Raw genomic sequence first — 13,637 nt, 5'->3', positions numbered from 1 at the left:
GGCCTTTTTTTATTAATTAATTTTGGTTCGTTTATTTTTGCTGCCATTTTTTTGATTGGTCAAGGAAAAACTGCGGGAAAAAAGCTGTTAATATAAAACTGACCAATCAAAGCATCACACCGACGTCTGATGTATGACGGATGCATTAAAGCTTAGCGTAAATCGGACTAGAAAAATGATCGATCTTTAAACAAATTTATATTTTAAGCTTTAAAAAAAAGTAATTTTATCTATGAGACAAGTATCGGCGTGTGCCTTATAAAGAGGCTAAAATCCAAGCGATGTGCCAAACATAAACTGTTTTTTTCATAATCGTTTTTTTAACATAAAACAACCTAAAATGAAAACTAAAAATAAAACTTTATATTATCATATTCCATAACCATCTCAGCTAGAGGAACGCGGTTTTTAAATTTAAGTTGGCAATTCAAAAATTTTTTTAATTAAAATGATACTTTAGGTATCAACTGAAGTTAAAAAAAACTTAATAATACTGAAAAGTCCCAGACCAATAAAACAACGACAATAAGATAACCAAATAAACATTTCATCTCCCAGACCGAACCTAGCACTATCCCAGGCTAGTGCTAGGTTGCACTAGCACTGGTGTAAGCGCTGAACATAAAAAAACTTCATCCCAGTGTCCTGCTTAATTCAAGATGAGCAAGCTTAAAGAAGACATTATTCTCTTGGCGCAGGATATTGATATCTTACAAAAAAAAATAAAGACTCAAATCTTTGCATAGGTAAGGAATGCACAACTCCTAAAGATAAACAGAATCAACTTCAAATTTTCCACAAAAAATTAAAGAAAGCACAATTTGAACAAATGGTTTTTAAAAATTCTGAATTAACAAAAGCGTTTCACGTTAAGGAAAAAGTGAGTTAAACAGCATTTTTTGAGTGACGAATTTGAAGTAAGAGCACAGTACATCTTACCAGAAAATTCAGAACTAAACACATATATAGGTAAAAAGTCCTAAAGATGGCTGACAGAATACAAGCGAAGTAGCCAATACTTTTAACAAGAAGTAACTGACCGCAATTGTTGCCTTCTTTTTCGCTGCCAGTATAAACAGCTGCATACTGAAAGATCTTTTCCACTATCGGTATGAGATAATGAAGAAAGACTAAATATAAAAGAATAAGAACATTTTCTAGATTTGTTTGTGACATTATCTTTAAAAAACAATTTTCAAGTACCATTATTCTTTAAGAATTTTAAAGTTTCATATGATATTCTGTGTTCTTGAGTTAAGGAATTATTGCAGAGGCGAATATTTAAAAATATATGAACTGTATGCCGTATCTTTAAAATATATACCTAACCATCAAAAAGAATGCGGAGACTTGAATGTAAAACGCCTTAGGCTTCCCTTTGGCTGCAAAAAGACGCAATAAATTTTTAATACATCGTAACTAGGAGCTGGATTGGATTGATGAAGACATTACAGGAGAGGGTTCCTTAATTTATGTTTGAGCAGCCCAATATAGGAGTTATTATTAAAAATGGCATTGCGACCCCATGGCAATTAGTAATGCTTTAGTTAAGATTGAGTAGGTTTTAATGAATCAGTTTAACTTCTAAATTTTTTTACAGTATACTGGTTAAGTACATTTTGTTACCGGTACTTTGTTTTAATAGTACCCTTAATATTATAATAGATATTAGATCTATTTGTTTTCCTTAAATATACATATTTAAGAATAAAGTTAATCTTTAATAAAAATATAACTCGTTAGTAGTGCGTCTTTTTATAAATTTTTTATTATAATATTTATATATATATATTTTTTTATTATTATAAACTAATGTCTTTGGTAAAACCATACACTTATAAAGAAGATACCTTTTATAATACCTATATATACGTATAGATACCTTTTATATACGGTAAAAAGCAATATACATATGTTTTTTTTTAATAAAACATATGTATATTGCTTATTGGGTGTGAAACTGAAGTGTTATGTAATAATGGGGAGAGAGGTCGCATAAGTGTGACCAATGTGTTACAGAGAGCTAGGGTAGGGTCTAAAATTGGCAAAAATGGTGTTACGTTCTCGACACGTATTTTGTTTTAATTAAACTAAAGTCTTAATCTTCTCCCGAAGATGCTAACATCGATAGCAAAACACGTATCTAGAATATAATAAATAGTTTTGGTTATTAGTAAAACCGTTTTGTAATTTACTAATTTAAACACCAAAGGTTCCAATCGTAAAGCTATAAGTATTATATGCAAACGTTTCTAACCTTTTTTCTAGCTGCTAAAATAGTCATACCTTAACAAGCAAACGAAATTTTTTGACAAGCCCTGTGTGTTGCTTACATATATACAAAAAATAGTTATATAAGAATGGTACCTCAACCAACAGGAAAATAATTAGTGCTACTCACTATTATATATATCAACAAGCCTTTAAAAAAAATAGATAAGTTGCCAGGAATTAGAACGTCGCCAGTCTACGAATCAGGTACTACCATATGAAGGTTTTTTTCGTCCCTTGCTCAGGGCTACGTCCCAAAGTTATGGCGTCAAGTGAAAGTCGTCTTCATTCCGAAACCCGGAAAAAGCGATTTTACAGATCCCAAATCGTACCGACCTATCAGCCTTACCAGCTTTATGCTGAAGGCGATGGAGAGGCTGATTGATCGATACCTTAAGGAAAGCATCCTGGTCAACAAACCACTGCATGTGCACCAATACGCCTATCAGGCGGGCAAATCCACGGACCTGGCCCTACACCACCTCGTTAGGAAGGTGGAGGGTGCTCTGGGTAGTGGCAAGGCCTGTCTGGGTGCGTTTCTAGACATTGAAGGGGCGTTCGACAACACCCCTTTTGCATTAATCTGCCAAGCACTCGAGAGCCGCGGCTCAGAACCCTGTTTGGTTAGATGGATAGAGGCCATGCTCTCGAAACGTCATGTATCTGCCCAGCTCAACAACAAGATTGTCAAAACGTTGGCGGCTAGGGGCTGCCCGCAGGGAGGAGTATTGTCCCCTACCTTGTGGTGCCGTGTGGTCGACAGCCTGATAAATCTTTTAAACAATGCTGGCCTATACACACAGGCCTACTCTGATGATCTGGTAATCCTTTGCCCAGGGAAAGACGCCGTCTCAATGCGGGGCCCTATGATGAGAGCCCTGCGTATGGTGGACACATGGTGCCTCTCGGGAGGTCTCAGGATTAACCCCGAAAAAGCAGAGCTCCTACTATTCACGAGGAGACGTAACTTTGGCACGCCCCCTGTTATATCTCTAGGTGGCGTGCAGCTGCATTACTCCAGGACAGTTCGATTTCTGGGAATCAAGTTGGATCCCAAACTCTCCTGGCACGATCATGCAGACACCAGAATGAAGAAGGCCACCTGCGCGCTATGGGCCTGCAGGCGGGCTTTCGGCAATACCTCGGGTCTGTCTCCTAAGATCCTCCACTGGATCTACTCGCGCATTGTGAGACCTCTCGGGGCTATCGTTTGGTGGCCATGTACTGAGAAAGCGAAAATTCGTGCACAACTGGACAGAGTCCAACGTCTTGCATGTCTCAGCATAACGGGTTCCATGCGGACGGCGCCAAAAAGAGCGCTTGAGACTCTGCTGAGCCTTCCGCCTCTGGACCTCGTTGTGCAATTCGAGGCAATGAGGACTGCGTACTGGCTATACGTCCTCGGCGAACTACGTGCTGGCGAGACCGGTCACGCAAAAATTTGGTCACGGGCCATACCGGAATGTCATCTCCTTCTGATGGGCAGTGACTGCATGGCTCCAGTGACTGTGGACTGCGAGGGATTCGTGCCGCATATTGCAGGCAGAGAGGAGTAGCAGCATTCCAACAGACCTGCATTGCTAAATAGGGGAACCATCTGGTACACAGATGGCTCCAGAATGAATAACAGAGCTGGATCAGGGCTTATTGGTGGGATCCCACATACCAGTAGGGCATACTCGCTGGGGGAGCACGCCACTGTCTTCCAGGCCAAAGTATTCACTGTATTAAAATGCGGACAGAAAATCCTAAGCTGCGGACACCGCAATACAGTCCCATAGTTACTAGTAACCCATAGTTGGTGTATCGCTAAATGCGTTGCGGTCGCATCAATGAAGGCTCTGCTGGACAAGTGGACCCACCGTAGATGGACTGAGTCCCCTGGTATGAGACAGGCCAAAGCGCATATAGGTGGGCCCTCTGCCTGTCTCACCAAAAATCTACTACGTCTAAAAAGACGCGAAATTCGGCTAGTGACAGGTCTTTTAACCGGTCACTGGCACTTAAGAAGCCATCTCCATACTATCGGTATTGCGGACAACCCGGAATGTTGATGGTGCTGTGAGGAGGATGATACCGTTGACCATGTAGTCGGGGAGTGCCCAGCACTCACGCGCGCCACGTTCAAATACTTGGGTAACACTTTCGGTGTACCGAGCGACTTTAAGTCCTTCAGACCAGAGAGCCTTATAGGTTTCTCTAAGGCCGTTGGGCTCTGGTAACCCCCGGTGGGGCATGACGGGTCCATCAGGAGACCTATATGCACAACTGCCTTGGCAGCCCACTGTTTCGTCAATTCCAATTCGTCAATTCCAACCATATGAAGGTATTGAGAAATGAACATGAATATTGAGAATATTGCTAGAGTTTCTAGGAGACATTTCTCATATACTCTCTAAGTGCAGTGACTCCAACGTATCCGATATCAAACGTCGTCTATCTATAAATCCTGTGATTTACAGGACAGCAAGAGCTTCCATCAAGAGCAGCAATGTATTTTTAAACGTCCATAATATTCATTAATATTAAAATAGGATTTAATTCAAAAAAACGATACTTAAGAAAGAAGCAATATAAATGACACAAAATCCAGAGGTTTAGCGCTTTTCCGTACTAATTTTCTACTATGAAATTTGGATGGACTATTCCGTACTATGAAATTTGGATTTAGCGTGCCATAATGTGGCCTGCAGTTTTATCCTCCTCCCAATATCACCGACATTCCAGGTTTTTTTGTAATACCTGCGAGAGAGATTGTAAGATGAGTTGTAGCCTGGAAAGTAAATGCGTAGCATAACCTCCAAGATCTTCAGCGAATTAAGTAACGAGATATTAGTCCCAGAAATTTTTATTTTTACGTCACCTAAAAGATCTGCAAGTGTCCTTCGTCAATTCAAAATGTAATTTATGTAAAAAAATAATAATTTAAAATACTGACTAAATATATAGAAAAGAAAAACGCGTGAATATCCCACTTTTTTTCATAAAGTAAGAAATATATCTATTACTTTAATAATTCTGGAAAATTGTATATGCTTTTTTACTTTTATTTTTCTGTTCAATTATTGGCTTTTTAAATAATAGATCTAAGGTTTATTATCACCAGTATTTACCAGTATAATTAAAATATTTATATTATATATTTATGTTTAAAATATACCCTATGAACTGTACCCTGTCGGAAACAGAGATCAAAAATTTTAAGGAAAACTAGCAAAAAATACTTACCTAAATGTACTGTTTCTAGATACTATAATCGTCATTACGAATGTCGCACCAACAACAAGTGATCCACAAATAAAGTACATTAAAGTGGCTGGTATTAATTGACCATTAAATATTGCAATGCTTATAACATTCAAAACTGATCCTACAATTCCAGAACAGCCTTCCCCTATGAAAGCTGTTTTCATATACTTATGTGGAAATCTCGTATACAAATTCATCGATGCAACCATATTTACTGTTACTGCTCCTAAAAAATTGAATTATTCTTTAGTAAATTAAAGGTAAATTATCATCTAGGAGCTCGGCTTTTCATATAATTATTCAATTTGGATTTTGCATAATAAGAAAACGCTGTTAAAAAAACTCTGTTAAAAAAAATTGGTGTTTATTAAATAAATACTTATTTATATATAACGTAAGCTTATTCTTAACTATAGAAAGATGAAAGTATTTTGGCCTCTATAATTCAGTTGCACAATAAGTGCACACTGTGTCCATTCGTAGTCAAAGCATTTATATCGCAGTATTTCTGTTTATAGTATACTTTTTTTAAACAAGAAAGACATTTCAAGAGAGTCTTATGAAGTGGGTAATTTTATAAAGTCTTGATTATTCTCATTTGCACATACAGACATTCAGTTGTCTACGTGGAAAACTATGTTAAAGACTATAAAATTAGATTTTTGGAATTAGTGAATAAATCTATATCTGGAATTTATAATTTAAAACGCAGTTTATTTATTTCTGTTTTTAAATTCGACTATGGAAAACCCATTGTAAATACACTTTATAAACCACGCTGTTTTGTCTCTGCATTTTATAGGCCAATATACTTTGATAATATAGATTGCACTAAAATTAGATGATGATTATTGGCATTAACACTATCACTACTTTTAAAAATGCAGAACAATCTCTATTTCTTTGGATCCTCTTTCCTATATGAATGGATTATTGATTTTACAGAGAATTTATTGCATTTAAGTGATTATTGCGTTTAGATAATCTTTCTATTATATATATAGACTAAGAAATATCTTTAAAAATTACTCATTAATAGTATTAAGTTAATTATACAGGATCTGAGTTGCCAGTCTTAACTCGATATTATCCATGTTTTTAAAAAGATATTTACATTTTTCTCCTACATTCCTTATGTTTGTTTACTGATAAAAGCTATGTTACTGGAATTTAAATTCAAAATTTACTAATATATAATTTTCTCTAATTTTCATATTATGAATTTTGCTTATTTAACAAATATTAGTTTATTTATAAGAACGCTTACACGAAAAGAGACAGATAGATTTAAAAATTAGTTGAGTTAACTATAAGTCACGCTGTATGGTACGAAATAAAAAATTAAAAGAAAGAAAAAATTGTTTATCGAATAGCCTTTTTTGTGATTTACTATCTTTGTATGTTCACTATTAGCTTTTGCAATTGTACGGAATTTTGTCAAACAATATCCGACACAAATTGCGAAATCGTCTCGTTTTGACGGTTTACCAGTATCAAACCCCATCCTCCATCGAGTCTACTCGGAAGAAAATTACACTTCGACGTTATTTATTGGAAACGTTTAGCATAGGTTCAATCTTAGCCATCATAGATTAAGCAGATTGGGAACACACACTTTAGCTTCTGTACGCAACATCAAATAAATAAGGCTAAGTGAATGTAGCCTCAGATCATTTTTGTAAGTTCTCATATTCCCTAAATTTGTATTTGTATTTTAATTTAATTTTTATAATTTTTTTTATATTCGCACTTTTTTTATTTGATTTTTGCATATTGTTAAATACTTTTAAGCTTATTTTTTATGATTGATAATTGTTATATTTTATTTAGATAATTATAGTTCTTGTTGAAGTGTATATTATTATTTGACCGAGTTAATCCTAGTCGATTTTATTGTAATCCCAATATTTTTGCTTCTTTTCTATAATTTTTTATGTTGGAAGTTGACACCATTGACCTACTTTCTTTATTAGAAGATAACTTTGAAAATATAGAATCTTGAAATATGTCTGACAGGCAACTTTTAAAGTACCTACCAAGCTAATATAAATATAATAGCCAAAGATAATATCTCTCACTTTAATAAAAAACTTAGGTTAACGGGAAAGTGAAATGAAATAAAAAAACGTATTCAGCCTAAGAAGGAATATACTAATATAGGAATAGACCATCATCAGGGCAGGGCTATGGTCAAAAGGACGACTTTACCATAACGAAAATAATGAAGAACCGGTTCACAGGTAACCCCTTTAAAAACTTTCGCACTAATAAAGACGTACCTCACCTACTGAGCATTAAGATACGCATGCGTTATTAGTACACATTGCTCGTTACGCTGAATATGAATTTTTATTGCATTTCACTTATCCAATAGTCAATTACAGCGTACATCTAACTTAAGGTCACTTTATAAGTTCATAGCAGCGTGCCATTTTACTAAAAATGTAAGTCAAACCGCATGGTACAAAATCGTGCAAAGCTAACATCTTTAATTAAATTTAAATTAAATTATAAGGTTCAAGAAGCTATTATTGGGCGGCAACCCGAGTGTAAACAACGCTTCCGCCCGCGCCCCCCAGAGCAAGAGTTTTTGGGTCCATGTAAAATGGGTCGAACGAAGCAGTAAACGGTTTAAAAACTGATTGATGTGTTGGTTGAGTTGTGCTTATTTATTTATTTTCTAGCATGTAAAATGTGTACCTTGGTGATGTTTATGTTTTTTTTGGTGTTTTTCAACCAAAAGCTTATATTTTTTCGCTAGGTTTTTAGGGTCCGTTATTACCACTTTCGGTACTTTTGAAATGCTGGACTTTTCCCCTTGCCTACTAGAGAAAGGTTATATAGTAGAATAGAAAGGACCCGTCTTTTTCCTGGATCTTTTCGTCAGCCTACTCAGCAATTAGATTTTGTCTCATTCTCTACGCTTGCTCGAGTCTGAGATACTGGTCGGAGATCTATATTTTAAAATTGTCGTTTCCTTTAGCTAATGCTTTAGTGTATCCTCTTTTATTTTTTTGTTAAGAATCCTATTCTCGATGTTTAGAGAAAATCTTTTCAGATTTTCAGGCATGGAGGTCGCTTATGCGTTCCTCCATGCAACGCATTTTCTCGCTCTGGGTGGTATATAGTCCACCCCCTTCTATTTCATAACCCCTTTTAACTCTTTTTGAGAAGTTTTTAGGGTGAAGAATGGTCTCCTGAAACTGTCTTTCTCTTCTACTGCCCATGCAGACTTCCCCTCTAGCTGATCCGTCTGTTGCGTAGCTGTACGTGTCCATTTTTCTTTCTATCTTTCTTTAAATCTTTTCTACAACAGTATGTATGTACCACCTAATGAAGATAGCACGCGAGTAGATGTCAGAGATATTAGGATCCCCCATGAGTCTCTTGAACTTATAGACGTTAAATAAAGTACAAAAAAACTTCTTTATTTAAATATTTAGTTGATTAAAAAAAAAAATTTTTTTTTGTGCGTGTTGTGCTGCTAACTGCCAATTACCCAACTGCCCCAACTGCAATTGTTGAATAAAATCAACTAACTTTGGTTAATAAATCCACAGTTTCCACACTAAATTTATGTATTTGTCAATAATGTGACAGGTGACATCGCGGTTACGACTGGTAATGCTACGACCTATTACTGTAACCAGGGATTTTTTTTGACCGAGATGCTACCAAATGTACTATAGTCGTGGCGACGTATATATAGCAGGTATAGCTGTACTTTACTATTAAAAAGTAGAATATTAGAGAATTATGCAAAGAACCATAAGAATAGAAATTGCCAAGGCGGAGCTAAGCGGAAATCTAAAAGGACCAACAAATTATTTTTTAGGGTTTAATTTATAAAAAAAAATAAAAATAATGAAAAGATTTAGCTGCAAGTAACTGTATAAGTCATATTCTTTGTTTCTTATATCGGTAATAATTTTTTTATATTGTGGGTAATTGTTATGAATTTTTCGAAAAAAATATATTGATCGTTATATCAATAAATTATTTATCAAATTTAATTAGTATCTCTAAAATTCTAATTTTAATGAGTAAATAGTAATTTACAGTTAGTATTTTAATTTGTTACAGGCAATTAAAACTTATATTGTAAAATTAGATTACAAGCGACGTAAATATCCAATCCTAGATTAAAAAACTATTGAGGCTTACGCGGTTTTTACAAACTGAGTACAAACTGAAATATCTTTGACAAATGAAGAGACTACATGATTGATGCTATTGAACTTTAGGATTCTGTGCTAGATGCAGAAAGAAATCCTTTATTAACGTGTTTATGAAAACCTTTATTAACGTCGTGATTTTAGAATTCCAGCCCAGGGCTGGAGTCGATACGATCACGACTTCGAATTCGATCGCGACTCAGTCGTGACGACAAGGGTGATTCTAAATTTCAATCGTCGGCTAAACTCGTTTTATTCGAATTGATTTAGGTTTCTTCGTATATATTTGTTATTTTCCCTAATATTTGCCAGATGGAAACGTCAATTGTCTTTTCTATTGGCAAACACTAAGAATTTATATTTATTTTGTTAATTTTTTTCGCCTCCGTGTATTTTTATTTAAATATATGCCCATATTATTTCTCTTAAATAAAAAAAATGTCGTTTAAAACCACCGCTACCCATAGGAAATAATAATTGAATTCATGGAAAATCACAAAAACTTGTTGTGTTCATCCACTTTTGGTTTTAATATGGCAACATGGGTGTAATCAATAGTTAATGAATTGGTCAGCAAGGTGATTGTCAATCATTTCAGTAATGTTATGAATAATATTATCCAACCACTTGTAGTAGTTTCGCTAATTCCAAATTTAAAATCTTGTCGAATGCTTCTTTGGTAACAATCTGTGGCATAAAATCTTAACATAGTAAAACTGCCCATTCAATGGTAACTCTACTTGCTCTGCCTCTATTATTAATAGAAGGTTGTGGAAAATAGGGTCAAATTAAATCTATTAGTTGTTGTGTTTAAGAAAGCTTCTTAATATACTAATGAAAACCTGGTATTATATACTTATTATAACTATTGGTAAACAATAAATGAAATAAATACGTTTAGAAAAGGATGCTGTCACATTATGCACGTATTAAAAAAAAAAGAAGCTGTATCGTCTAGTATAAACGATATACCCAAGCGTGTCGTCGACAAATCGTTAAAAACTAGGCAATCCGCAAGACACTCACGACTGAAAATTTTATTTAGAATTAGTCATATCAAGTAATCGTGTCGAATCGTGATTTTAGAATCCCAGCCCTGGTTGGTCTTAATTAATGTTTTCTCTGATTGGCTGATATTGACAGCTCAGGCGAGAGGTGGGGTTGTTACTTATTTAGTCGGTACTGCATCCATTTTTCGAGGACTTGTTCCCGTGTCGCAGGTAGAAGCACACGTAAAAGGCCAGTTTTATATTTCCGAAGTTTATGAAGCAGGAAGTGGCCAATATGGTTTGTAATTTATAGTCCTTAATCTTGTTCCTTTAGGGAATCGTTTATTTCATAATTCTGGTGCAGGATGCCCAAGATTTTAATGGATAGAAGATTTAAAGGTGACATCACATTTTTAACGCCATTAATTTTTATATGGACAGTGAATACAATGGCAACCGTTTTTTTAGAGTTTTACTTTTCTGTTTTTCTCTTTATTCTTCTTCAATTGTTGAAGGCTGCAAGCTTTTGATTTCCCCGGGAAATTGCTGAAAGCGGTGGAGCTGGAACCAGAACTAGAGCTAGTATTAGATATTCCCAGTCTGGATAGCTAAGCTACAAATGGCATACATTCACCGCCTCGATTTTGAAGGCTAGCCGTTTATTTCTTGAAGAAAATACAGGCCAGTTTATTCCATTTATTTTAATATTACTAACCATAGATTTGTCTCATTTATTTAAATTTTTATTAATATACCTTTTATTTCAATTTAACGTTACAAACATTTAATCAATATCATAATTTAGTATGTCAATTTCTTATCTATAATTCTAGTTATTTTTTGTTCGGTATTTTTCAGTACCTTTTTTGGTAGTTAAGTAGATATAACTCGGTTAAGGCTGGTATGCCTTAGGTAAAAAGGTTCATGAACTTTCCCCTGCGTAATACAAATATATACTAAAAACTTTAATAATTGCAATTTATATTTCAAGTGCTAAAATCTACCTATTAGTGAAATCATAATTTAAATGTTACTTTTGTCAAACTTATTTTAATCATCTCAACATTATTCATATTTTAATTCATAATAAATTATTAAAAGATTAGAACATGAGGTGTATACATATCTTCGATGTAAATATAATTTGATTGTATTGTTAAGATTTTTTTTTGCCTCTTTAAATCTACATTATCCAGGGTCATTTAATTGTTAATTAAAACCTATATCCCAAGTCTTTTTTTTAGTTTTCTTTCATTCATAAAAAAAACTAAGTGGCGCCCTCTTATTTATTAGTTATAATCAAGTTTAGATTCTTTAATAGCCAGTCATAAGTGAACCTTCGAACAATCCCAAGCTTCCAATAATTCTGAGCTACCGTCTGCAAACTCTTGGCAAAATAGTAACACTGTAAAGTTACGCCACAATCTTTTGCAGCGAAATCCTGTCTTCTTGCCTTAATGCCGGCCAGTAAACAATATTGCAATATGAAATAGCGAATTATGTACACAAGCCGGCGAACTTCTTAAATCTTAATATTTATTGAACGATTAGCCGAACAGCAACTAGCTTTGACACTGGCGTAATGTTACTTGTAATTATTTTATATATCTATTTATATTATTAATATGATTATTCGACATTATTTTTGTGGTTTGTGAATATCACTCCTCCACCATTAGTTTTTAACGTTCTCGTTGATTAACTTTTGTAAAAGGTTTACAGGAATTGTTTAATCTAACCAGTTTTTTGATACAAACAAATACCTAAAACTAAAATACAAAATGTTAAAAAAATAAAACAATAATTATTATATAATATTTTTGTCCCTTAATTTCTATATCTTCAAAGCTAATATCTTCTATTAAATCTTCTTGAATTTTCTTAGGGTTAGTAAGATGTTGAAGTTGTATATTTATGGATAAGTTGGTATTAGGAAGTTTTAATTTGTGGCAAATCTATGAAGATATTGTTAACTGACAGAGAAAATTTATCATGGCTTATTATGACGCCACTTGACTTTCAATAAGATGACATTCAGTTAAAGTGACCTTTTCGAATTGATAATAGTTTTCGTAAATTGTTTCTGGACTTTTTGTAGAAATAATAAAGCATTTTTGTACGTGACGGTATATATTTAAAAGTTATTTCGGACAAAAGCATAATGATTTTCTTCATTTAAGGGCTTACCATTGGCAATGGCATTATAAAAAACCCATCTAGAGTTTATCTCGTCCCAGTGGTTAAAGCATAAATTTCCACAGTAAAATTTAGTAGGTATAATTAGGATTTTAAATTCATTATTAGGTATTGGATATACAAACTTAAGGCTACATTTATGTGCATTAAAGATAGGTACCTTAACTAAACTTGATTCAAATATATTTTCTCTTGATTAAATACGCTTTTTGCGAAAAAAAATTTGACATTATCAGGTTCGTAATGATATTTTTAAATCAAAGTCAAAAGTTTGTGTGAAAAAATGCATATATTACTGTTACTAAACGTAACAACTAAATATAGACATAACTACTAAGTAATGACATGTTTGAATTTCAAATGATTGATTACTACACTTTTTGACGTTTTTGTTATTTTGTCAGACTAAGAATAGCATTACCAAAGACATTATAAGTAATAAACGTAATGTTTCATTCATAACCAGCCCAAAAATATGGAATTTTATTGTTTTAAAATTAATAGTGAGAGAGAAAAGGATGGAGAAAGTGTTGTTAGTAACCCTTGGCAACAATGCATATTTTCAATTAATTTTTGTTTGGTTTGTTGCTAGTGGGGTAGAGCTTATGCACTAGTGCAAATAATATTATAATAATCGACAAATTTGTAATTTTCATTTTCCCTCCCTTACAAATCGGGTTAGGATTGTGTACAGTACAAATAATTTTCTATATCTATACGTGTTGTTTTTGTCGCTCTTCTGCAATTTTAAATAGAG

At 33.9% G+C, this 13,637-nt stretch overlaps 1 protein-coding gene across 2 annotated transcripts in view; it reads right to left on the bottom strand.

Moving 5' to 3' along the window:
- LOC126737385 (equilibrative nucleoside transporter 3-like) overlaps positions 1 to 13,637 on the bottom strand; it is a 58,036-nt gene that overhangs the window by 14,007 nt on the left and 30,392 nt on the right. For both annotated transcript variants that reach the window (XM_050442267.1, XM_050442268.1), the window contains exon 5: positions 5,500 to 5,746. In XM_050442267.1, the coding sequence (XP_050298224.1) occupies positions 5,500 to 5,746 (247 nt within the window). The remainder of the gene's footprint in view (positions 1 to 5,499; positions 5,747 to 13,637) is intronic.

The sequence above is a fragment of the Anthonomus grandis genome, chromosome 6, assembly GCF_022605725.1.
Source record: "Anthonomus grandis grandis chromosome 6, icAntGran1.3, whole genome shotgun sequence".
Taxonomy (NCBI): domain Eukaryota; kingdom Metazoa; phylum Arthropoda; class Insecta; order Coleoptera; family Curculionidae; genus Anthonomus; species Anthonomus grandis.
The sequence above is the reverse complement of the archived record's forward strand: the minus strand, read 5'-3'. Positions and strand labels throughout refer to the sequence as shown.